The following is a 25,958-nucleotide window of genomic DNA, read 5'->3' as shown; positions in this document are numbered from 1 at the left end:
GCACAGCCTTTGCCATGGTGATAGCAAGACAGAACCAGCATTAGACCTTCTTGATGCTGTTTTATCGTTCATTTTAAAAAAAATACATTACATTGCTAGATAACTTTGTGATCTGCTTCTGAGACTGATTTATATCTGTTTTATCTAAGTTGTGGATTTAACTGTGCTGCCAGAAGCTGTTAAATTCTCCTCTTTGTTTTAAATTCTCATTCAAGCTCACACACGATAATCAACCACAGCAGGTATAAAATGTAGGGAAGCCACAAAAAACATGAGACCTTTTCACAGGTTAATTTTATTTGTAAAGTTATACTTGCCTTACTCACTGAAAAAGCTACCTTGCATATGTTTAATTCTTTTTAAAGCAAAAAGAATCTAAGTACACTTTGGCTTTGGATAAATAGAAAAATAAAGGATTAATAAGGACACAGAATAATATGAAATTACATGTTCCAGGCTACAAAATAGATATTTTCCAGATAGCATGGGTCTGGACCTTTGTCCAAACCAGAGATCCATCTCTGTTTAAAGCCTGTGTTATATTTTGTAAACAGCTCAGACAAAGGGAATAACCACCACAGTGACAAGGTTGGAATTCATCCGAAGAGCATGAAGCTTAGTTGTCACCACAACACAAAGCCACCAGAATGGTTTCATAATCTCCTTTGGTTTCATCCTGTCAATTTAAGAACAGTAAAAATTATTACAGTTTTGACTAAAGATCAAGACCCCACTGTGCTAGACACTGGATATATACCTCATAAGAGAGACTGTCCCTGTCTCAAACTAACCCCACTATCCTGCAAAGGTTTTATACACATGATTAACTCAGTATGGCTGATCCCACTAAGTTAATGTGAGTAATCAGAGTGCATAACATGAAACCCGTGTGAAAGATTTAAGGACCATAGTACATACAGACTAGATAGACAGTTGTGGAACCAGAATGGATTCATGGTACTGATGGAGCACAAAGACATTAAGTGATTTGCCTAAGTTCATACACTTATTAACATGTGCCTTAACATCCCTACCATGGACGAAATGGAATATCGCCCTTGACCAGTGAACATGAATGTTTATTTAAACTATAATAAACACAACATTGGGCTATTCCTAACTTGTATTAGAGGGTTCTTTTGAAGTGATTTAAAATGTAATGATATGCCATTTCCACAAGCATCTAATTTATTAAGTGGAATGTTTCCACAAGTGTGACTATGCCTTGCCTGATTCAGATGGCATTCACTCTATTAGATTCAATTTTCTACCATAGTCATGTACTTTTGCATCGAGATGAGATGCAGAGCACAATCATGTGATGTCGTGTAAGAAAGTATAACGTATATATTAACATACTTGTAACTTGCATAGCTGTGTTATGTACAGTATTTTAAATGTGAAATGGCAGATAGTAGTAAAGATTAATGTGTTTTAATTCACGTTCCCTCTAAACCCTCTATATTTATTATTATAAGTACTCAGTAGCCTTCAAAAAGTTATTTGGCAGTGGTACATTCAGTGAGATACTGGAATGAGTTTAAATTTTCCATAGTACATGCTAGTTTTTGCCTTTAAAAAAATATACGCCTAAAGACACAGGGGCAGATCTGTAGCTGGTGTAAGCTGGCATTGCTTAGTGATTTATACCAGCTAAGGGGCTCACCCCCTCTGAATTCTGCTGAGAATATCTTTCTATTCTATATTAATTTGTCTTATTTACAGGGTTTTTTTAAAAAAATAGTAGTTTAATTAGAGAGAAGCTGGATGAGGTAATCTGTTATTGTAACAACTTCAGTTGGTAAGAGGGACAAGGTTTCTAGCCACACCTTTCTTTTTTGGGGGTCACAAGGACTCAGTGGCTAGAAAGCTTGTCCCTCTCACCAACAGAAGTTGGTCCAATAAAAGATGCTGCCTTGCTCAGCTTGTGTCTCTAATACCTTAGGACCAACAGTACTACCACTACATAACAGAGCAGTAATTAGTCATGGAAAAGTGCCATATGGACAGAAGGCTCCAGTCTTCAGGGCTGCCCATCTCCAGAATCCTTACAGCAAGAACAGGGGTGGTGCAAGCATTCCTGCCCTGCCCTGCCATTGTCTCTCATATGGCAGCACCACTAAGCAGGAGTAGTTCAGTCTATATCCATACAATCTTGTGGCCTCCAGGCTGAAACTATTAAAGAGTGCTATGTATTGCTATTTGCAGGAGTGGCCTGAGGCTGGCTGTAGCAGCTGGCGCCCTAGGTGGGGCGGCACAATTGGCACCCCTGCCTGCACAGCTGTCAATGGCCGTGACATCATCACAGGGCGCCTGGCCCAGTGGCGCCCTAGGGAGCTGCCTAACTCACCTAGGCTCGGCCTCTGGCTATTTCCAATGGCTTTTGTGACACATGCTCGTTCACCAGGAAAGGACTCAGCCCTAAAACCACTTTCATGTGGGTCACTGAAGAAACAGCAGCTAGTAACTATTTTTCATCTCCACCTGAATTAAAATTGCTGACCTAACAGATAGCTAGATAGCCTGCCACCAGCCTTCCGAGCCAACCAATTACAACAACATTCAATAGTTAATATAGCTTCATCAGAAAGGGAAAACATACCAAGATGGCCTGGCAGAGAGATTTTCCATACAGCTTATTATAGTAGCCCTTGATCTCACTCATGTCAACCTCAGAGCGTGAAACCATGACTCTGTTCAGTATTTTCTGGCGTGTCCCAGAGCCCTGTTGAAAATAAATCATGAGTACATGGGCACACAACGTTATTCTTAAATCAGTGTGGCACATGTTTATTTTTGACAACCTGTAGGATTTTAACAGCAAAAGGAATTTCATGTTAAATAATGTGGAAAAATTAACTGTTGGAACAGAAGTCAAAAATAGCCATGGATACATGTGCTGCTTGAATGAAGCCCAGACCTGCATTGCCTCTAATGCCCTTTTCGGACCCCTGAAAATCTGGGGACAGGCTAATAATGCTTCTTTTGCCATCTGCTGTCCCTGAACTGCATTATTAGCCTGTCCCCAGATTTTAAGGGTTCACTAGAGTAGCAGATTTCTCTCTCAAGCGTGGAGGCACAGGTGAAATCTGACTTGTTTTCAACGCCAGCGAAAGCACAGGCTCTATTTACATTTAATAAAAAGCATGAGGATGTGTCTTCTCATATTGATGCACCTGGGTTTCCAGGCATAGAGCCTATTAATGCTAATGGGAGTTATTTGAGTCATCTCCTAAACACTGGAATGGGGAAACATCCTCCTAACGGTGGCCCTGATGGTTTCATGTGATCCCCAAAATTCTACAATTATAAGGCCATGTACGTTACTAAATACAGATGACATTGACATGCTCTTAAATTTCATTCCAGGTGCAGACACATTATGGTTACGCCTACGCAGAGGAGTTATTTCAAAATAATGTGAAAATACTGTCAAGCAAGAGGACTTTTTACTCTAAGTCCTGTAATCCTCATTGCATGAGGAGTAAGGGAAGTTGGAGGAAGAGTACTCAATTTCAAATAAGTGCTGTGTAGACACTCCCAATCTCAAAATAAGCTACGCAATTGACGCAGCTCAATTTACGTAGCTTATTTTGAGTTAGGCTGTGTCTACACAGCAGGGCTTATCAGTTCTAGCAGTAATCCCCATTTTATAGCATAACAAACAACATTAATTTTTAAGTGTGTCCATTGTATGTAGGTAGATGCAGATGTGTTCCTTTAGAGGGGGAAAAACAACCACCCCAAATCTGACCCAGTTATACCAGACAGGAAAGTGTATGGAAACTACTGAATTCTCTTCCTTCTGACTATCTCCTGAGGGGTTTTCCATGGCAGGATACTCTGACCCAATTTGTTATCATCCTATATTTTAAAAAGTTCTCCCTCCCCAAACAAAATTTTTTCATCATCATCTACCTTCATTGACAAGTAGAGCTTTTCTGCAAAGAATGCTGGTTTGCTTGTGGCACACTTCACTGCAATGAAACAGAATGCGACAGAGTTAAATATGACACAGAAATAAAGCGCACTTGCAAAATGTGTAAAGATATCACTTTTAAAAAGCAAAAGCAACCTACTCCTATCATGTGTAGAGTGCCTCCATCACCAGCATCTTTTATTTGTTTACTATTTTTCCGTCTCCCTTCAGAAACCTATGATGGAATTATCAGTTGCTTTTGCACTCACTAAATTCATACAGATGTAGAGTCTCACTGAAAGAAGGGTAGCGTAGTTGGTTCCAAGTTGGATTTTTCAGCATGAAGTTAAGAAAGTTGCTGCAATTTCTAAGGTGGCAAAGTGAAGTAAAATGTTCACTGTATAATAAAGTTTATATGACATGACCCCTAGACAGAAGAAATGAACTATACCAACCATATGCCTAATGTGATATATTTGAGAGTGTGCTGGTGGTAACTTTGCCATTTTTTGTGCCCAAACGAAACATAACAAAGGAATAAATCTAATTGTTGTGTTACATTTGCCCCAAACACTAAAAGCTGGGTTGGAGTGCAGTTATATTTCACATCTATGCAACAATTTGCATCCCTAAGGTTGCGTCTACACAGCACCCTAAATTTTAAATAAGATATGCAATTTGCACTACGCATATTGCATATCTTATTTCAATTCTATTTCAAAATATCTTATTTTGAAATGTGGTGCATCTACATAGTGCCAAATTTCAAAATAACGCACTATTTTGAGACATCCTTTAATCCTCGTGGAATGAGGGTTACAAGGATGCCAAAACAGCAAGCCCATTGTTTAGAAAATATTTCAAAATAATGGGTGGCTTGTTAAGATTCAGGGTATCTATTTTGGGATACCTCTGCCATCCTGAAATAGCCACGCTCTCTGGTGCACAAGTGACAGGCCAATTTCATCACACCATAGGGAGAATGCAGTTCCTCTATATCACTGGCCAGATCCACTAGCTGGTGTATGGGAAGAAAACATGTTTCTGTTTCCTCTCTCCCTCCTTGGAAATGCCATGTGGAGTTGTTAGAAGAAAGAGTCTTGTCTATCAGCAATTTGCCCAAAGTTACACAGAGTCAGTGGCAAATTTAGAAATAGAATCCGGACCTGTTCATGCTCAGGCCACTGAGATGTGGTGTTTCAAGTGAGGATTCTTCAGTCATAGGGTAGTCCCCCACAATGTAGCTAGACCCAGTCTCCCATAATTTATACTGTTCATAATTAATAGGGAGGTTAAAGGACATAACAGGCACGTGGAAATAAGCATCTGCCTTGAATCACAAAAATATTCTCCTGAGCAAAGTCTTAGTTGGATAATTTATAATATTTTATCAAAATGCAATGTAAATCCGGGTGGAGAATGAAAACTTTACGGACCTAAATTTATTTACACTAGAGCAATTTCATACCAACTCAGGCAAAGAACCTTAAAGTGAGTTTAAATTACTTTTTATGCTTACTCTATGGGCCTTTTGCACTGCCACAAGGTATAAAGCAATTATAGAACAAATGAGAATCAGAGTCAATAGATGGACTTCAACAAAAACATCTGTTTATGAAATCTGTATTTTCACACATTAATTTATATTTTATTGATTGGGAAGAACTCCTGCATATTCCATTTTGTTCCAGTTGGACCAACTAAAGTGCCAAATACCAACCTATCATGTACAGTACCTATACTAGCTTTTAATGAAGCCAGTAGAAGACTAGGATTCCTTCTCATTGAGGCTGTGAAAGAATTTACTTCTGACATTTATAGAGTTAATATGGAAAGAAGCATAGTTTAGAAGCTGAGTTACTCAGTATGGAGGGGTACATACCAATCGCTGTCAGGCAGCTCTCAATGTCACCTTTCAGTTCCAGGTCCAGTGCCTTGTTCATGTCATGTTTGCTGTATTTGGTGTATTTCTGAAAGACTAAAATATCGATAAAAAGCTTAGTGAAAATTGAGAAAATACAGTGTTCTTGCTCATTTTTCTCTCTCTATATAAAAAAGTTTTTCTTGACGCATGACAGAGTGACGTCATCAAACTCTCTGGCTGCAAAAATGGCCAGACGGGGGGGTTGGCAAGCGCAGTCAGCAGAGCGCGGCCCCCTAGTATTTTGTTAATATTAGACAGTTCTTTTATGTCCACTATATAGAGTAGACAATTTGCTAAGGGTTTGAGTTCTTCAGATTAGCAAGAGCTATGCAGTATGGCAAATAGGGTAGAGCTTGAGTTTTCAACTGCTGACACAAGTATGGCTGTCTCAGATCAGATGATGGAAAGTGTTATGTAGTTGGCTCATTTAGCATAACAGCCTGTTTCTGACAGTGCTCATTCTCAGATATTTCAGAGAAAATGACAAGAAACCCCATTATAGTTCATTATATGATAACCTGCCCAGATGGGGAATTTTCTTCCTAACTTCAGTCAGTTCATTGGATTGTTTCCTGAAACACAAAGTGTCCATCAAGAAGTTAAGACAGATAACTGATTTTATTCTAGAAGATCCTCCAAATGTGATACAGTTCAACCTATAGTGTGAAATGTCAACTTCACATATACTGTCATCTAAAATGTGTGTATTGAGAATATATTTCATAAGAGTAACTTACTCCAAGCCTTTGCTGAAATAAGCAGGGCACATAAGCTTTTTCAGGTGTATGTTTCGGATTGGATTATTTAGTATCTATTTACACCAATATACCACCTGATTTTAGAAACCTCTAAAACATCTTTTAAAGTCAATGGAAAAAATGTATGTTTTCAGTGAGCACTGGTTCACATCCTTAGCTGTTTCAGTACTTCTGGCACCTATTACTCAGGCATACGAGAGGTGTATTTTAAAAATACAATTCTCCTGAGGCAGACTGCTTCATTTAACCTACCCCTTCGAAGATGTGGAAAGCTTCTCACAGTAAGGATGTTAATGAATGTAGCGACATCTGTTCCTTTTCTTTTCTCTCCTGCTTCGTATAAGGCCTATTACAAACCACCGACATTTATACATTATTTTTTATAATGGAGACAGCTTGGAATACTATGCATCTAATGTGGTCACACTTAGTCAAACAAAATCGTCTTCATCAAGGTCTGAGGACATTTCATACATAATATACAATACTCGCATTCCTACAAACTTGTCCAGGGGACTGTTATTCTTAACTTTCCCAATTGTTACTGCATTTTGGTTAAAGTCATAATAGTCTCACAGAGCACCAGACATCCTGCACTTGCCTTTTACAAACATTTTTTAACAGGACCATTCCTGAGAGATGTATTCTGCTGTCAGGGTAGAAAGTACAAAACTGACTCATTTTCTGTTCCGGGACCCAAAGGTGAAATTATCTCAGATAAGAATTCCATAGAAATGTAATACAGGAAAATACACATCAGGTCATGTTTTCTTTCCATGAGAGCTATTAATGGAAAACCAAAAAAAAAATCCATCCAGCAAAGAAACTGGCAATAGTACTCCCTTCAGAGCCCAACACTGATGTCCTTTAGTTGACCTATAAAGATTCTAATGGGTAGTGTAGTGTACGCCTTCCATTTTAAGGGATGAATGTGCTGTCCTCTCAGATATGCATGTTTGAAAGTGAACATGTGTGCTAGGAAACTGAACTCAGATATTACAGGAGCTTTACAGTGAAGCCAACCAACTGGCTTTTATATTGATTTTGAAGCTCTTAATGGGTATGTCTACACTTGCACCCTACTTTGAACTAGGGATACAAATGTAGGCATTCGAAATAGTCAATGAAGCGAGGATTTAAATATCCCACGCTTCATTAGCATGATCTTGCCGGCACGTTACTACAATCAACAGCTGTTTCGAAAGTGAAAGTGCCCCGGGATGCGTTAGTTTGAACCAAACCCCTTGGTTTGAACTAACATTACTCCCCATTTTTGGGAGGTTTAGTTCGAACTTACATGCCTCAGGCATGCACTTTCACTTTCAAAACAGCTATTGATCGGAGTAACATGCCAGTGAGATCATGCTAATGAAGCGTGAGATATTTAAATCCCCGCTTCATTGACTATTTCGAATGCCTACATTTGCATCCCTAGTTCGAACTAGGGTTCAAGTGTAGACATACCCAATTAGAGTAGTGATGACATGAGTATATCTACAGGCATAAAAGCTCAGGATAGGCTTCTATTTCAGTATTGTTAGCCAGTGGAGTTCCCCATAATAATTATTACTAAAATAACACTAATCTAAAAGCTGTACTTTGGGAAATTTGTGGTATTTAAAGTTTCATTAGAGAGATTCTAAAATCTAAAGTCATAACTTACTAATAACCATCAAGGAATCTTGAAGGGCCTATGATTACAAAGCTGACGCTACAGCTAGAAAGGAATGCTACAGAGTTTTCTTTGGCTTGGATAGTGCAGGTGGTTTTTCCCATCCATGCGTGCTTCCTTCCCAGAGATTGGTAGATGTATTGTTTTTTATAAATGAAAGGAAGAGGTCCTGGGTAATTTCTCAATCACGTTAACAGACCTTTGCTTGCTCATCTACTAAGCATTTTCCAAGAAAAGAGGATCAGTCAACCGCTAACTAATATAAGATCTTGAGGGAGATAAGGAGAACTGCAGTAGAATAAATTATCTAGGCTACATCTAGACTGCAAGCCTCTTTCGAAAGAGCCTTTTTCAAAAGATACTTTCGAAAAAGCCTCTTTCAAAAAAGAGCATCTAGACTACAGCCAGTTCTTTCGAAAAAGCAAGCCACAGTCTGGATGCTCTTTCGAAAAAGCACAGTTTGCATTACATAGCGCTTTTTTCAAAAGAGCATTTTTGAAAAAAGGTATTATTCTTTGTAAAACAAGATTTACTGTGGTCGAAAAAACTGCCAGTCTTTCGATTTACTTTCGAAAGAATGCAGCAGCAGTCTAGATGCAGGTAAAGTTTTTTCCAAAAATGGCTACTTTTTTTGAAGAAAGCCTGCAGTCTAGACACACCCATAATGTCCTCAGCTAGAGATTTTACGCAGGTTACAATCTTTGTTGAGCATGGAAATAAATGTTTTTCCAAGTCTGGTTTATCTATGTTTAGAGTATTTTCTTACCCTTGCATCATTGTCAGCAAGCTCTTCATTTACTCGTCCATCTTCATTTCGTTCACCCTAAAAAAAAAATTTTTTTTCATATTGCCATTTTGATTATAGGAATCCATTTCCCCTTAAGCCATTTTGCATGACGTTTTAGAGCACAAAAGTGCAGTTCCAATGGATAAATCAATCACCCTAGGAATGAAATTTGAGCACCAATCAGATTTCCTTTATTCCTTTGAGTAGTGCCTTGCTACTGGAATAATCATATGAACTTGAGTCAAATTGCTTTTGAAGTAACATTTTATTCAACATAAAATAAGGGGTGTCAGAATCTAACCATTAAGTAAAAACTGATAAAATGGAACCCACGTTAAAGTTAGACTTTTAATAAATTTTATTCTGATAAAGGATTTTGTCTCAAGATGATATTTGAAATCTCAATCAGACATTTTGGGGGAAAATGTCACACAGGTTGTGATAGCTTGAAATCCCTGAATCATGGAGTCAGATATCTATTGAGTTACAGAACTATTGTATATATCATGCCCATTAATATTTTATCTAATCCGCTTTTGAATATCTGCATATAGGGCAATTTGTCCATCTCCCACACACTCTGGGTTTAGCCAGTTATTACTATTTAAAAATGTTTCACAATATCTAGTTGGAAGTTTTCTTCCCTATTTCTTGGCATTGCTTTTTAGTGCTATCTTGAGAGCCTGAAAAATTTCTACCACTTCTTTTATTACCTTCAAAGTACATTTAAATAGTGATCATGTGAAAAAGTTTAAAAGAAAACAGATGCCTGTAAAAAATAGATTTTTCTTGTAACTTCAAGTAGGAAGAAAACATTATTCTAAATTATTCTTATTTAAAGAGAGATTTTGCTTCACATAGATTACTTTTAGGGATTATTTTTACTATAGACTTATAAGCAATAAGCAAGCCCCCATGCTTTTCTGGCTGATACACACATACCATCTAATTCAGTGGTCCCCAACGCTGCGTGGCTGCCGGGCGCCCGGGGGCGGGGCCACGCACGAGCCGCGTGCCCGGGGGCGGGGCCACACATGAGCCGCGCGCGCGGGGGCGGGGCCACACACGAGCCGCGCGCCCGGGGGCGGGGCCGGCAACGCACCCCGGGCCGGCACCGCGCATGGGCCGCGGGCCGGAGCCGCCCACTAGCCACGCGCCCCAGGCCGGCACCACACATGTGCCCTGGGGCTGGGGCCGCCCACGCGCCCCGGGCCGGCCCTGCGCATGTGCCGCGCGCCCAGGGGAGGGGCCGCCCATGCGTCCCGGGCCTGGAGCCGGCACCATGCGTGTGCCGCGCACCGGGGGCGGGGCCAACCCAGATGTTCCAGCGGACGCCCAGAAATCCCCCGGCGGGCACCATGGCGCCCGCGGGCACCGCGTTGGGGACCACGGATCTCATTCAACCAACACTATTAACTCTTTCTTAAAAATAAAGTTTGCTATAAGTATTTGAACATGGCATACCTTGGCTAGAGCAAGCAAAGCCTTTTGGAAGTCTCCAGATGTATCTGAGGCAATGTCTTTTAAAAGATCTCTCTTAAACTCTACAATAAAATAACAAAACTTTAGCCAAAAAACTTTTGATTAAAAAAAATTTAAAAAAAAAATTCTCCTTTATAGAAATCTTCCCTCCATTTCCAAATCTCCCACTTAACTATGTATATTTATTAATATAATATTTATTTTTATTTGGTCCCCACTGTTATCTTTGTTGGAAGCTGTCTTTGAATAATTTTATGTTCCTTCTCTAATATATTTACGAATAAATTGAAATGAACTGTGAAGTTTGGATACAAATCTAGTGTGCCCTTCCCCCTCTTTCCACCCCCCTCCCCCCACACACACAATAGGCCTAGGAGGAGGAGACAGAGAGGGGCATGGGCCACACATAGAACCCTGATGGGCTGCATGTGGCCTGTGGGTCACAGGTAGCCCACCACTAGTTTTGGTCCATCTCTTTTCATTTATTACTTGAATGACATTTACCGTAAGAAGCCTGATGTTTTCAGTGGAAGTAGCTGGTGACAGTAAGATAATGCCTGCCATTTTGGAGTGAATCGTTTTATGCCAAAAAAATAAATTTCAAATTAAATTTTAAGCCATGGATGCTTCAAAATCAACACTTAGGAGTGAAATGGCTTGACAGAAGACGTCTTTATTCTTTCCACAAGGACATGTCCCCAATGGCTATTAGCCAGGATGGGTAGGAATGGTGGCCCTAGCCTCTGTTTGTCTGGAAATAGATGACAGGAGAGAGATCATGTGAGAATCACCTGTTGTGATCCCTCCCTCTGGAGCATCTGGCACTGGCCACTGTTGGAAGACAGGCTACTGGGCTAGATGGACCTTTGGTCTAATTCAGTGTAGCTGTTCTTATGTCCTATTCATACAATTTTACAACCCAGGAATTACCTTCCTTGTAGACTCTTTGGATTTCTTTCAATTCCCTATTGTTCCTTGAAGCCAGAATCTCAATTAAGGTATCTTCATCAGTTCCAAGCCCCTGTTGGAAAATGATTGAACAAATTTTTTCTGACTTTATGTAGCTAGGGAAACAATATCTAGAAGCTCAGAACCACATGTGATAACTATAAAATCAATGTCCTTGATTACGGAGGTATAGGTTTCTGGAAGATTATTGCAGCTAGAAAGCACTAATGCAGTAACCAAGCTTCCTAGTAAATACAAAACAAACATTTTACACCATGCTATAAATTATCTTTACTATAGTTCTTCCTTGTCAGACCTAATTCTACTAAAGCTTGAGAGAAGTATGACAAAGACTGAGCAGCTTATAGGTAGGCCTTGCTGAAAAAACTGGCTAGAAGGAAATTTTTTTTAAAACATAGTAATTTAGTAAGTGTTATAGGAAAATGACGAAGGTGAAAGAGCACCATTTGTTCAACAATTGTCAAGGGCTGCATTTGCCAGCTGAACTTTTGCTTATGGGTTATATTTCCCTATGTGTAGTATTAAATAAGTTCTCTCCATCAGGACTGTTACTTGACCTGACTATAACTTTAGCTTTGAAGCATTAGCCCATTCTACTGATCTATGGTGGTGGTGGTATTTTTTTTTTTTAAACAGAAGGGCCATTTGTGCTCCTTCTGATTCACCTGGGGCAATTCAGAAAGCTTTTTACTACATTGAATTGGCCTTGATTAGTCTAGAAAACGAACTGCTCAAGAACAAAGTATTCAAGATGACAGTGCACATCAAAGTGATGCAAGAAAAAAAAAATCAGATACTTCACCCAGCTCGTTAACAATTATAGTCACGAAGCAAAACAAAAGGACATTATTTAGCAGGCACAAATCAATATCTTGGGATTTTTTGCACCATGGTATTAAATAATCCTATATGCAGAGAGTGAAACTGGAACTATTCATGCCTCATAATTTTAACTGATAGGCACTTGCAAGCTATGAATGCATCTTCACAAACTTTGAAATAAAACACAGACTATTCTTGACTGCTATGTTGAATTTATTGGTGTTCTTATTTGGCACTGCAAACAATATTAGAATGTGAATATAATTGCAGAATATAAGCAAGGATAGCAGCAGAGGAGGGCTTGTTTGTTTTTTAAGCCGAGAGTTGTGCTGAAATTTTATTACCATACCTTCATAGCGGCCCTGAGCTCCTCAGCATCAAACTGGGCTGGAGTTTTCAACAGACCCAAGACAACATCTTCAAGAGGACTTTTGAGGGCTTTTCTTAAAGCTTCTTCCAGAGACTACCAGGAAAAATATACAGCTGTAAGCCAGAAAGCTTTGAAGTCTCACAGTTCAGAAATACCCAGAAAATGAATAAGCAATACTATTCTATCTTTCATGAGTATCTTATGGGGGGGGGGGGCAGGAAAGGAAGGGGGTGAATCACCTTCCATACTAGAGAATCACATTTTAAGCTTTGGGTATTTGGTTTACTTTTTATTCATGTTGCTGACTCTCTAACTAGCTATTACAAAGTGTTCAGAAGTGCTCTCTCTCTCTCTGTCTCTCGCATACTGCACTGGAGACAAAATAAAACCAAAGTAAACTTTCCAGTTCTTATAAAAATCTAATATGATGAATGTGATCATGATTTTCTTACAAGTGCATTTGTGTAGGTTGGGTGGAAGGTGGTTTTTGCGTTTGCCTGGTTAGGGGTAAAGAAATTGGAAACTATCCTATTAAAATGGAGATTATTCCAACAGTTCTGTACTGGGAAGTGAGAGATGTTGCAAATTTAGGATAAGTAGTAGGGTTTGTGAAGATCCATGTATCAACTCTTCCTACTTTAAATATTGTTCTTGATATTTCAATGTGGGCAAAAATGATAGCTCTATGCCTCTGCATACAATTGTAGAGCTGGAAGAGACCTCAGAAAGTCATCAAGTCCAGTCCCCCACTCTAGGCAGGACTAATGCCAACTAAATCAACCCAGCCAGGGCTTTGTCAAGCCGAGACTTAAACACCTCTAGGGATGGAGACTCCTAGATAGTAGCACCCATTCCAATGCTTCACTACCCTCCTAGTGAAATAGTTTTTCCTAATATCCAACCTGGACCTCTCCCACCACAACTTGAGACCATTGCTCCTTGTTCTGCCATCTGTCACTACTGAGAACAGCCCTTCTCCATCCTCTTTGGAACCTCCCTTCAGGAAGTTGAAGGCTGCTATCAAATCCTCCCCCCACTCCCACCCCACTCTTCGCCTCTGCAGATTAAACAGCCTTGCAAAACAAGGCTCTTAAATTGTTTTAAGAGCCTCTCACCTCTTTATGGATACACCAAGCAGTAGTACTCTGTTTTACAATTTAGGGCCTCCTAAATCAGTGGGATTGCTAAGGGGGCACTAGATTCAGTATCTGCTGAATTATGCTTAGGTTCTGATGCTCCATCAGCCACTAGGGCACATAGATCCTCAGGGAATATACTTATAGCATCTTAAGCATCTTTCTTGTTGTCAAAGTTAAAATTTTAGCATTAAAAAGGGATGAGTTGGATCCTAACTATTTAAAGCACCAGGCTCTTTGTGACAGTGTTTTAACATAGGCCTTATTTTATTAAGAGCATTGTAAAACTAGGGCTTCCTCTCTGGGCTGGGGGTAGGCGGTGTAAACCACAGTGAGGTCTGCTGAACAGGAAGACAGGAAACCTCAAACAAACAAACAAAAAGCTGCATCTTATTAGAACTGTTTTCTTAGTGGTTCCCTGCAAGTTGCATATGCAAGGCAGCCTTGTTGTTATTGTACCTTTCCTTTAGACTGCTGGTATGCAGCCTTGATCTGCTGGCGTTGTGCATTGGTTCTTTTAGTCAGGATATCAATGATAGTTGCTTCATCCACACCTGAAAGTGATGGAAAACAAATCTTTGTAAATCATTTTAATAACCCCTCCATTTTTCTTGCCAGTATTTCTAAATTATGTAATCAAATCATGATTTGTATAATTGTTTTGTTTACGCAGCTAGACGCATTCAAGCCATGTCCACACAGCAGGGCTAATGGCTTCGCTTAAGTCGAAATAGCTTATATTGGCTTTTGGCGCTGTCTAAACAGCAGGGAGTCCGAGTTAGAGCTCTCTTCCTCCGACTTCCCATACTCTTCGTAAAATGAGGATTACAGAAGTCAGAGTAAGAAGTCCTCCAGCTCACGATTATTTTGACATTATGTCAAAATAACTGCTGTGTAGATGTAGACTATGTTATTCTGAAATAACGCTCCTGTATAGACATAGCCTCACGTTTATCCAAGGAAGAAAATTAGTAAATTGTGATTATAGCCAAGAAAGGAGATAAATAGTTTCCTTAAAGGTTGTTGAAATCCATGCTAGCTGTAATGTTGCAGAGAGTCACTGAAATGTTCTGAGTTCATTGGGATATAGCTGAACAGAATAAGTGCTATAAACTATCATGCTCATGTTCAAATTCAGAAAGTCTAATTGAAAAAAAAGATATCATTTTCTGGGCGGTGTGCCCAATGTGAAATTCATTAAAGCCAAAACAGTAATTGAAACAGCACATAGCACAGTATCAGCAAATTCACGTCGCCTTAATCTCGGGGACATTTTATGGAAATCAAATCAAAATCATTAACTTAGCATGTAATACTCTCCTTCAGTTCGCCAAAGAAAAAATGTATAACATTGGTACCCTTTGTGCGATAAATGCAAGGATGGTTAATACAGCGTGGTACAGTCTGAAATTGAAATACAAAGTTAAGAAATCAAAATGTTCAGGTTTTCCTCCATTTGGCACATTCAGAATGCAATAGTTTTGATAGCTAAAAGACTAGTGAGTTATGTATGAATTTTCTCTGCTAAATGCTGTTACATCTAGTTCTGTCATTTTATTTAAGGTTAATCATTCTCAACTTCCCTTGGGGAAAAATCCTAATTCTGTACCTGAGTGTCCTATTTTTACTTCTCTTACCCTTAGCAGTTATCGCTTTGTCCAATGCAGCAGCATCAGATGATGGATTGAAGTTAGGGTAGGTCTGGACAGCAGATCCAGCTTTTGAATTTTTCTAAAAGAAACAGTATTTGGTTATTTCACAGAGACTCATTTTATGCCAAAAAAGCAGCGTATAGGAGTTTCCTAATTTGGAGAACTGTACTAGTCTCTACCATTATCAAGAAAGGGAATGTTGTCCTTTTGTGACTCCATTATAAAAGTAGGAAAAGATTAGAGCACAAGACTATTTAGTTATATAATTACCACCCCTACCAGTGACTGGTTGTGTAACCTTGGGAAAGTCACATAGGATTTGTTTCTGGTCCAACACCACCAGTGCTCCAGGAGCAACTCCATTAAAGTGTGTTACCATCGGTGTAAGAGAGCTAAAATAATAGCACCTAATCATTCTATACCTTAGCAGTTACCTAACTCAGAGGTGTCGTGAAGCTTCATTAATGAATGAATGTAAAATGCTTTGAAAGCATAGAATGAAATAAAATATAAAAGTGTAAACTACTGGTATTAAAAATCAGGTTGGATGTAAGCTATGATAGAACAGTCCATTAACTCAAGTGCTAATACAGGCAGTCCCCGGGTTACATGGATCCGACTTACATCAGATCCCTACTTACAAACGGGGTGAGGCAACCCCGCACTAGCTGCTTCCCCCCAGCAAACCAGGGAGACGCGAAGCTAGCGCCCCCCGCCCCCCCAGCAGACCAGGGAGACGCGGAGCGTCTTTTCTCAGCAGACACCTCAGCTTGAGAATAAAGGACTGAGGGAAGTGAGGTGTGGGAGAATAAAACTGAGCTCTGGAGAAATGTTTGGCTAGAGTTTCCCCTACAATATGTACCAGTTCCGACTTGCATACAAATTCAACTTAAGAACAAACCTATAGTCCCTATCTTGTACGTAACCCGGGGACTGCCTGTATCTGAATTTTTATAGAATTAATTATCTGTTCTCTGTATCTTTTTGAATCGCTGGGCCCTGGGATAGTTGCTCTCTTTGGGCACACCCCCTTTTGGAGGCCCTGCTCACTGCTGTATCACTTTATATTTACTGACACTAAAAAACATTTCCCAGTACCCTAATCAGCATCAGTATCTTTAAGATTCTCCACATCCTCCTTGCTAGGTCAACAATCTTTCATATCTCTGTATCATCAGAATATTTTTAAATGATGCAGCATGTTTCATTTTTTCCTTATCTTTCTGATAGCATTGATGAGAGTAGGTCCCAGTACTCATTTTTTGAGATCCCATTTGTTACAGTATTTAGTGACCCTTCCCATCCTAATCATTTTAATCCAAACTATACTATAACAAAGAACTGATTTTGATTTAATAAGTTCCTCCGTCACATTATTAGTCTCAGATTTGGCTTCCCATGTTTGCTTGGTTTTATTTTCATAGTACTCTGACCTAAAAGTGCCTGAATCCTCTTAAAATATCTTTCATCCTGGTAGTCTTAGGTGTCCACATTTTCTTGTGTGGCAGATGAACTCATTTTAGCCTTGCTTCTTATAGTATCAATGGCTGGCTAAAGAGAGTGGCATTGCATTACAGTAACTGAAATGATATCCAAAACCTCTTTGGGATAACTAACTGGTGACTAGATGTTACTGTGTGTAAATAAGAATAATATCTTTTATGGATACTGAACTTGAAATCATAGATTTTACCCAGTGTAAAATCCTCACCCCATGAAAGTTAATAAGAATTTTGCGATGATTTCATACCTTAAGTATATAACAAAATACAAATTGATTCCAGCATTTTGGCAATCTGTGCTGCTGTTTTAACTTTAAAGCTGTTTTAACTGTTTAAAAAAATTATTTGTATGTGAAAGTTATGCTCTTGAAAGATTGCAGTACTTACAATGCAATCCTGCTCCTCATTGTCCATGAACCAGGCCTGCTTCAGAAATGCTTGCACCATCGACATGTTGACTTAAGTTTCTGGAGAGAGAAAATGAAACAATAGAAAACATAGTTGAGTTTTCATAATCATCTCTCTCATGAAATCCCAAAGGGTTCTGCATGCTGGAGTGGTTATACACCTATTGACTTCAGTGGGAGTCTGCAAGTTCAGACACAGTGGCTGCGTCTAGACTGGCAAGTTCTTTCACAAAAGCAGACGCTTTTGCGGGAAAACTTGCCAGCTGTCTACACTGGCCACTTGAATTTGCGCAAGAACACTGATGATCTAATGTAAGATTGTCAGTGTTCTTGCGCAAATGCTATGCTGCTCCCATTCGGGAAAAAGCCCTCTTGAGCAAATGTATTTGCGCAAGAAGGCCAGTGTAGACAGCTAAAAACTGTTTTGTGCAAAAAAGCCCTGATGGCGAAAATGGCGATCGGGGCTTTCTTGCACAAAACTGCGTCTAGATTGGCACGGACGCTTTTCCGCAAAAAGTGCTTTTGCGCAAAAGCATCCGTGCCAATCTCGACGTTCTTTTCCACAAATGCTTTTAACGGAAAAGTTTTTCCGTTAAAAGCATTTTCGGAAAATCATGCCAGTCTTAGATGTAGCCAGTGAGTTGATGAGTGAATGTGTATGGCCATCGTGTTCAACCAGTCCTGAAGCAATAGCCACTATGGCTACTATCATCATTTTGCGAGTTACCCACACGCAACTGGCCAAATAGACACATATGGCTAGTGGCTAATGTGTTGGACACCCCAGATGTAAGGTAAGCATAATGTGGTGCTCATGGTATCAAGCAATTGCTTGTATATTGAAACATGTTTTAGGAAGAGGAGATCAGATCATTGGTCAAACTAGCTTGGTCTCCTGTTTAAGTGTACGTCTACACTGCACTCTTATTATGGAATAAGCTATTCCGGAAGATATATTCCAAAATAGCTTATTTCAAAATAGAGCATACACACTACAGGGAAGCCTCAAAATTAGTCCGAGGCAGGCTCCCCTAAAGTGGATGCGCTATCTTGATTTAGAGCTCCAGGAAGCACTGGGAAGAAATTACTTAGAATTGCCCTGGTGAGAAGCTATTTCGAAACAGCAGCAGTGGAACAACCACACTGCAGCTATTTCGAAATAGCTATTTTGGAAGAGGAGTTATTTGTCGTGGGATGAGGTTTACAGAAGTTGGAATAAGTCGCCAGTTATTTTGATATTATTTTGAAATAATGGAATTACTGTATAGACACTTGCATTGTTATTTCATAATAATGCTAGTTATTCCTAAGTAACGGTGCAGTGTAGACGCACCCTTATAAGAGTGGTTACCAGTTTCAAAGAAATAGCAAGAAACCTTCAGAAAATTTTCTTCCTCGATCCCTCCCCCTTAGAGGTTGGCTTAAGCTGTGAAGCATGAGGGTTTGTAGTCTTTCAAAATGTTACTTTTATGATGCTGGCTTCTTTATATTCATATAAACATCCATTTTTTATGAATTCTGCTAAGCTCTTATACTCTATGCAAAAATTATTCTTTTAGAAGCTTCAAATTTTCTGTCTTTCAATTTTACTCAATGTCTCCTTGCTCTTCTGTTATAAGAAGGTGAATTCAGTGCCTGATCTACTTTGTCCATTCCATTACTCACTATGAATATTTCAGTCGTGTCCCCTCTTATTCAACCCTCCAGTTTTTTTATTAACACAAGTGATTATTTTCCACAACAGAAGAATAAAATGGAAAAATATTAAATCTCATCTATTCTTTTTCCTTAATGGAAAATTTGTTGGGCCAGAAAGAATGTGTGAGTACATTCAGGATTCCCTTTTATTTGGCCTTGGAGTACATTAGAACTGGGTTTGTTATAGATTGTGTGTGATTGATTGTTGTTTATCAGATTTCCTAAATAAAAATAAAATAAATAAATAAATATATATATATATATATATATATATATATATAAATGAGAGAGAAAGAGAGAGATTTTACAAATTGATAGGATTTCAAGAAAAGAATAAAATAAAATGAATGTTCTGAATTAGCCTCCTTCCCCCAAATATGGAATTAAAAACTTGAAGTTTCATTCTTAAGACGAGATAATTGTGCCTATAGAGATTCATTGGTTGAATCCTGCTTTAAGTAAATAGAGACAAATGACCATTTCAGAATCTGCTTACAATCAGAGTAATTAGTGTGTAGAAATTGCTAAAAACACAGCACTTAAAAGATAGATTATAAAGTAGGAGATAGGTATGACTTACATACCCATCTATCTTCCTTTTAGCTCAGACTGTTGCAATTAAATAAAGGGTTTGATCAGAACCTACTGTAGCACAGTAAGAAAGTTTCTAAGTAAAGTAACCTGTAGACTTATGTTAGCAAAACTAATCAGATTGGAGGATGTCTGAAAATACAACTTTTGAAAGAACATATAATGTTGAAGCTGAAGATTTTATTTTAACTAAAATCCTCATCACCAAGATCACATTTATGTCATTGCATTTCGTGGTATAACGTTGAGGCTCCAACATTGATGTCAAATACTTAAAAGGGCTGAGTGGCAATGTGTGATTTTGGTATGTAGGGAATTCTAAGAGAGCTGATCAAAAATAGGAATTTGCATCTTGTGTGAAATTCCAAAATTTTGAAAATTCAATTTAAAAAAATCAAAATTTTTCATGGAATGGAAAAAGTTCAGAAATATGTCTATTTGAAAATGTGAGCACATTTGTTTTAGCCTTATTTGATATTAAAATGTGTCTGCCCCAGCTGGAATGGTATGTCATAGGAGCTGTAGTGTGGGTGCCTCAGACATCTGTTCTCCTGTATGGGCTGGACTTGCTTCCTGGCCAGATGACATCTCTTATGAGGCATTAGTGTAATGTATCTCTCCTGGTTTCCAGTGACAGTGCAACCAAAATCAAGACTCTAGGGAATCATAAGAGAGGATGTTCAGCCTAGAGAGCCAGCTCATAAATGGGCGCACGCACCTGAAGGAGAACTCTCTTGAGATGCCATAGCAGTCTAGGCAGACACAGATGAACGTTAAACTGACATGGAAGTAAATGTTTCAATTTGATTCAAGAAACTGAAGTCTTTTGATTTCGGACCTAAAACAAAATAATTAATTTTAAATTTTCCTGGTGGGAAATTATAGTTTACCACGGAAAATACTAATTTTGCAGCCGTTCCATTGGGAAAAGACACCTTTTTTTCAGAATAGAACACAAGAACAGCCATATTGGGTCAGACCAAAGGTCCATGTAGCCCAGTATCCTGTCTTCCAACAGTTGCCAATACCAGGTGCCCCAGGGGGAACGAATAGAACAGGTAATTATAGAAGTGATCCATCCCATTACCTATTTTCAGCTTCTGGCAAACTGACACCATCCCCACTCATTCTGGTTAGTAGCCATTAATAGCCCTATCCTCCATGAATTTATCTAATTCCTTTTTTAACCCTGTTACAGTCTTGACCTTCACAATATACAGGCAGTCCCCGGGTTACGTACAAGATAGGGACTGTAGGTTTGTTCTTAAGTTGAATCTGTATGTAAGTCGGAACTGGCGTCCAGATTCAGCCGCTGCTGAAACTGACCGCCAGTTCTGACTTACATACAGATTCAACTTAAGAACCCCAAGCTTCCCCAAGTCAGCTGCTGCTGAAACTGATCAGCAGCTGATTCCAGGAAGCCTGGGGCAGAGCAACTCTGCCTCGGGCTTCCTGTAGTCAGCGCTGGTCAGTTTCAGCAGCGGCTGACTTGGGAACGCCTGGGGAAGAGCAGCTGGGGTGCTGCTGGGTTGCTCCAGGAGCACCGCTCCTCGGCGCTACTGGACCAACCCAGCAGCACCCCAGCTGCTCTGCCCCAGGCGTCCTGATTCAGCCTCTGCTGAAACTGATCAGCAGCGGCTGAATCAGGACCTGGGGCAGAGCAGCTGGGGTGCTGCCGGGTTGGTCCAGTTGTGCCCAGAGGGCGCTGCAGGACAAATCGGCAGCGCCCCAGCTGCTCTGCTCCAGGGTCCAAAACAAAAGCCTGGTCTGCTGGGGGGGGGGGAGGGGGGAAGGCACACTAGCCGCGCCCCCCCCCCCCAGCAGACCAGGGATACGGGAGCAGATCCGCAGCGGCAGCGAGGTGCCCCGCCTCTGAGGCTTTGCTCTGGCAAAGCCTCAGAGGCGCGGGACTCCCCGCGGCTGCGGCTTCAGTCCCGGTGCCTGTGGTCTGCTGGGGACCGTCCCCAGCAGACCACAGGCACTGCAACTGAAGCGGCAGCAGCGGGCGGGTTCCCCCGCTTCTGAGGCTTTGCCAAAGCAAAGTCTCAGAAGCGCGGAGAACCGCAGCTGCTGCGGCTTCAGTCCCCGTGTCTGTGGTCTGCTGGGGACCGTCCCCAGCAGACCACAGGCACCGCGACTGAAGCGGCAGCAGCGGCGGGTTCCCGCGCTTCTGAGGCTTTGCTCTGGCAAAGCCTCAGAAGCGCGGGAACCCGCCCGGTGCCCCTGGTCTGCTGGAGGCGGTCTCCAGCAGACCAGGGGCACCGGAACAGCTTACAAACGAGGCTTTCTCGCCCCGGAGCTCGCAGGTAGCAATCCGCTACCTCGACCTCCGGGGCGAGAAAGCCCCGTTCGTAAGTGCGGTTCCGACATAAGTCGGATCCGCGTAAGGCGGGGACTGCCTGTACTGAGCAGATCAGAATATTTATAAGCAGAACTAATTTTAAGCATTTATAATATCTAGTGGCTTACGGATTGTGTATTAGCTTTGCATTTGGAATATTGTCTCTAAGCAGTATCTAATAGTGTTAGCATCATGTATCAAGCCTAGGGCTGCATTCTTGTTATGGAGGTCTGCTTGACTCACTTTTATTCCAGTAGGGCTGCGTCTAGACTGGCAAGTTTTTCCGCAAAAGCACGTGCTTTTGCGCAAAAACTTGCCAGCTGTCTACACTGGCCACTTGATTTTGCACAAAAGCACTGACGTTCCACTGTCTGAAATCAGTGCTTCTTGCACAAATGCTTTGACGCTCCCATTCGGGCAAAAGCCTTTTTCCAGAAATGTTTGTGCGCAAGAGGGCCAGTGTAGACAGCTAAAAGCTGTTTTGCGCAAAAAAGCCCCGATGGTGAAAATGGCAATCGGGGCTTTCGTGTGCAAAACCGCGTCTAGATTGGCAAGGATGCTTTTCCACCAAAAGTGCTTTTGCGGAAAAGCGTCCGTGCCAATCTAGACGTTCTTTTACGCAAATGCTTTTAACGGAAAAACTTTTCCGTTAAAAGCATTTGCGGAAAATCATGCCAGTCTAGAGGTAGCCTAGGAGTCTTGGGTGATGGAACAAGCAAAAGGCTACTCTACAGTTGGTGAAAGCAACACACACACACACACACACACACACACACACACACACACACACACTTTTGGTTCAGTGAAAAAAACATAGGCCTATTTCAATGTCCAAATACCTGATTGGATACTCTCAAAGGAAACTTAGTTTTCAGCCATAAAGACCCTGTGTGGTTGAAAGACATTGGTCCCAGGCCTCAGTTCTACCTGAAGATTTTTAAATTTATGCAACCCTCACCCTAGTTGAGAAGCAATAGAGCAATCGTAATGTTGATATTAAGGACTAATACCACTAATAAATAGAGAGGCTGCCATGGCTCTTATGCCACCCCCCATCCTTGCTGCTCAAATATGGGGGTGTGGGTAGTAAAGGGTTGTAGCTGGTGGGTCCCAGATGCTGTCTCAGCTTCTCAGATGACTGCCCTCTGCATTGCAAGCCCATGTTCAAGAAAGTGCAAAGGTAACTTAAACCCACTTTTGCAGTACCACTCTTGAGTTGCACGAGCAAGTTAAAAAACAACATTAACTACAGTTAGAAGTTTTTGAGCTGAATCCTCCTTCCAATTTCCTGACACACTGCTTCTTGAGAGGCACGTAGGGCCTGGAATCTCATACTGTAGTGAACATAATGTTGGGGGTGATGGCAGCTATGCTAACCACTCCCCTCTTCACAACAATCATATACACACCTACACAGGTTTTGAGGTTATGATGCAGGTGAAGAGGAGCCAAGTAGAGCATAGCTGTGCTCTGTAAACTCCTAGGCTGCTCTAATTTACATTCAGACTGAGTTGACACGTCATGAGTTTCAGGTAGCTGTAAGTCATTCTTTATGGTCCCTCCCTCCTTTGTTAAGCAGCTCTTGGTGCAAGGAAAAGTCTTGTTTCTCATTTCCCTTTTCCACACAGACATTTTGGCAAACAAATCCATCCATTTTATTCGAATAACCTATTATTGGAGTTTTTAAAGACAATTCTACAAGGTAAACAACACTCTGGCTGGGTTAAATATCTTACTCTGATTGCTCTTTGGTTTGTTCTGTTGATTCAGAGAGTTAAGAAATAAGTAATCCTACCTGATGAAATTTCTTATCAGCCAAGTTTAAACAAAGTATGTTGACTGGAGCAACATGATAGTTTACTATCACAGATAATAAAAGACTGTAGGAGTGCAGGAAGATACCTCCGGGGTCTAGGAGGGTGCCCTTGAGAGTGAGAAGCAAAGTTTAGTATTAGGAGAGGTGGGTAAGAGAGGAAAAGCAGAAAGAGGATTTCAATTTGCTATGAAGAGAAATAGGAAAGCTGGCTGGGCTCCTGCCAGGATTACTAAAAGGTGGCACCTAAACTTCCCTCCACTCCAAAGCTCAGGCTTGGGCACTACTGTATATAGAAATGACCAAGGGAGAAAAAGTGGCCTAGCTGCAAATACCATAGCAGAAGAGAGACAGTTCTTCCTGCTTCTAATAAATCCTTGAAAAGTTAGTTGGCTGAGTATCGGAAGTATGGGTAGAATGTATCCCACTATTCAAAACTAGTAATATTAAACAGCAGATATATACTTTTATATTTTTGTCTTTGAAAGGAAAGCAAGAAATTTAACTTGATCTTACATTATTTTTTAAACTCCATTGACTTTAGTGGGATTAATCGTGATGTATGCCATTCTGAAATTGGAATCAAGCCAAACCTTTGCATACCACATTTCATATTGGGGTTTGCCTCACCAGGAAATGCTAGTATGAGGGATGGTGTGGACACATTAAGAGGGCCTTGAAAGAAAGTCTAATAACACTGTTAAACCCCATTAGCAAAACGTTTTCATAGTGTAGACACCAGAGGTTTTTAGATGGGCCTTCTGTCTATGCCTCTTGTACATTCTTGCTAACACCCAGGAAATATTTCTTCACTTGGATGGATACAAAAAAAAAAAAAACTTGAAAAACCTGTCCTCAGGGACACACAAAGAATGGCAGCACTGAGAGAAACAGCCTCACCCTTGGGTAAAAAATTAATGGAAAGTCTGAGCTGACCGAGAACCAAATTCTGGAGCCCTTACTCATACGCAGTTTCTCTTACATCAGTGTTTAATTAAAAAACGGATTTTTTTCAGAGCCACCTCATTAAAAATACTGGGAGTTTTTTTCCCTGGCTTACATTTACAGCTGAAGTCTGTGAAGCAATGAATACTGTTTTTAAGCAATTATTGTCAAAGTAAAAGCAGCTTTCACAAATCATTTCCATATAAGGTATGTTAGTTTCCTGTTACTCATAGTTTTGCTGTAAAAATAGCTTTCCAGAGCAGCCATTAAAAAACAGAAACTAGCTAATTCCAAGTAAATTAGCTCTCCAATCCTTAGTATTTCCTCAAGATTTCTTGTGCACTTCAAGCAAAGAAGAACAGGGACAGTTCCAACCCCAGAATGTAAATGCAATAATTTAAAAAGGAAGAGATGACCACACCCATCTCTGCCTGTGCCAATCAACACAATCAACAGACAGCTGCACAAAATCACTTGGTAAGTAGTGCATATTTATTAAAGTTTGCTAAATCAACAGAGACCCACAAAGAACAAAAAAGTGCATACCTTTTGTTTCACACAGCTCAGAAAGTGTTACTTCTCTGGAAGCTGCAGCCTGGAACAGGAAAGCCTAAGGCTGGTGATTTTTATAAAGCCGTTGGGTGACCACACCTAGCAACCACAGAATATTTCTACAACTCAAGTGATTGGCTCATATTTGCCTGAGGACTAAATGTGGGTTCTATCCAAAAGCACAGGCACACACACACACACACACAAATGCCTTGCAAAATTATTCACTGGAGTTAACTAAGGGCAGATTTCAGTGTGAAAGAAAGAAAGAAATGTTTTCGGACTTTTTTTTAAACCTATCTGGACTTACATCCTCTGCTGATGTAAATTGGCATAGGTTTGTTCAAGTGAATACATTTTAAAGCAGTGTGAGATAAATAAAGCTCAATGCTGAATAAAATCTTAGCCCTTTCATTTTTTGACTCATCTCATTGTACATTTAAAAAAAAATCAAGACAGAAAGCAGCAGCACTTTAGTGCTGCAGGGAGGCCGAGACCAGAAAAGAACACCCTATGTCTTCAGTGCAAATTGGTGGTCAATGACCTTGCTCTCACTGGGGTTGATCTTGGAGCAGAAATCGGCCAATACCCATGGATAATTTTTTTTTTTCATCTCAC

General features: G+C 40.4%; 2 protein-coding genes across 2 annotated transcripts in view; one reads left to right on the top strand and one right to left on the bottom strand.

The window, feature by feature from the left end:
* Positions 1 to 276: 276 nt before the first annotated feature.
* Positions 277 to 25,473, bottom strand: ANXA1 (annexin A1). The gene is made up of 13 exons (XM_006137822.4): positions 25,335 to 25,473; positions 17,381 to 17,460; positions 15,477 to 15,570; positions 14,299 to 14,393; positions 12,683 to 12,796; positions 11,473 to 11,563; positions 10,525 to 10,604; positions 9,040 to 9,096; positions 6,854 to 6,947; positions 5,802 to 5,897; positions 3,919 to 3,977; positions 2,603 to 2,725; positions 277 to 676 (listed from the first exon to the last, which is right to left on the bottom strand). Exons 2-13 carry the CDS (start codon positions 17,444 to 17,446, stop codon positions 617 to 619), a joined length of 1,029 nt encoding a protein of 342 aa, XP_006137884.1. The 5' UTR covers positions 17,447 to 17,460; positions 25,335 to 25,473; the 3' UTR covers positions 277 to 616.
* LOC102452715 (uncharacterized) overlaps positions 25,034 to 25,958 on the top strand; it is an 88,021-nt gene continuing 87,096 nt past the window's right edge. The window contains exon 1 of the transcript XR_012904684.1: positions 25,034 to 25,265. The gene's annotated coding sequence lies outside the window, so the exon portion shown is untranslated. The remainder of the gene's footprint in view (positions 25,266 to 25,958) is intronic.

This window comes from Pelodiscus sinensis, chromosome 6 (genome assembly GCF_049634645.1).
Source record: "Pelodiscus sinensis isolate JC-2024 chromosome 6, ASM4963464v1, whole genome shotgun sequence".
Lineage (NCBI taxonomy): Eukaryota > Metazoa > Chordata > Testudines > Trionychidae > Pelodiscus > Pelodiscus sinensis.
Note: the sequence above shows the minus strand (reverse complement) of the source record. Positions and strands in the feature narration are given on the sequence as shown.

What these genes read in the sequence shown, in the direction of transcription:
- ANXA1 (XM_006137822.4), bottom strand. Translation starts at nt 17,446, where the DNA reads ATGTCGATGGTGCAAGCATTTCTGAAGCAGGCCTGGTTCATGGACAAT. An exon ending in CTTTGCTTGCTCTAGCCAAG is followed by an intron (nt 9,097 to 10,524) that starts GTATGCCATGTT and finishes TTTTTTTTTTAG; the next exon opens with GGTGAACGAAATGAAGATGG. An exon ending in TTGCTGACAATGATGCAAGG is followed by an intron (nt 6,948 to 9,039) that starts GTAAGAAAATAC and finishes GGTTTGTAATAG; the next exon opens with GCCTTATACGAAGCAGGAGA.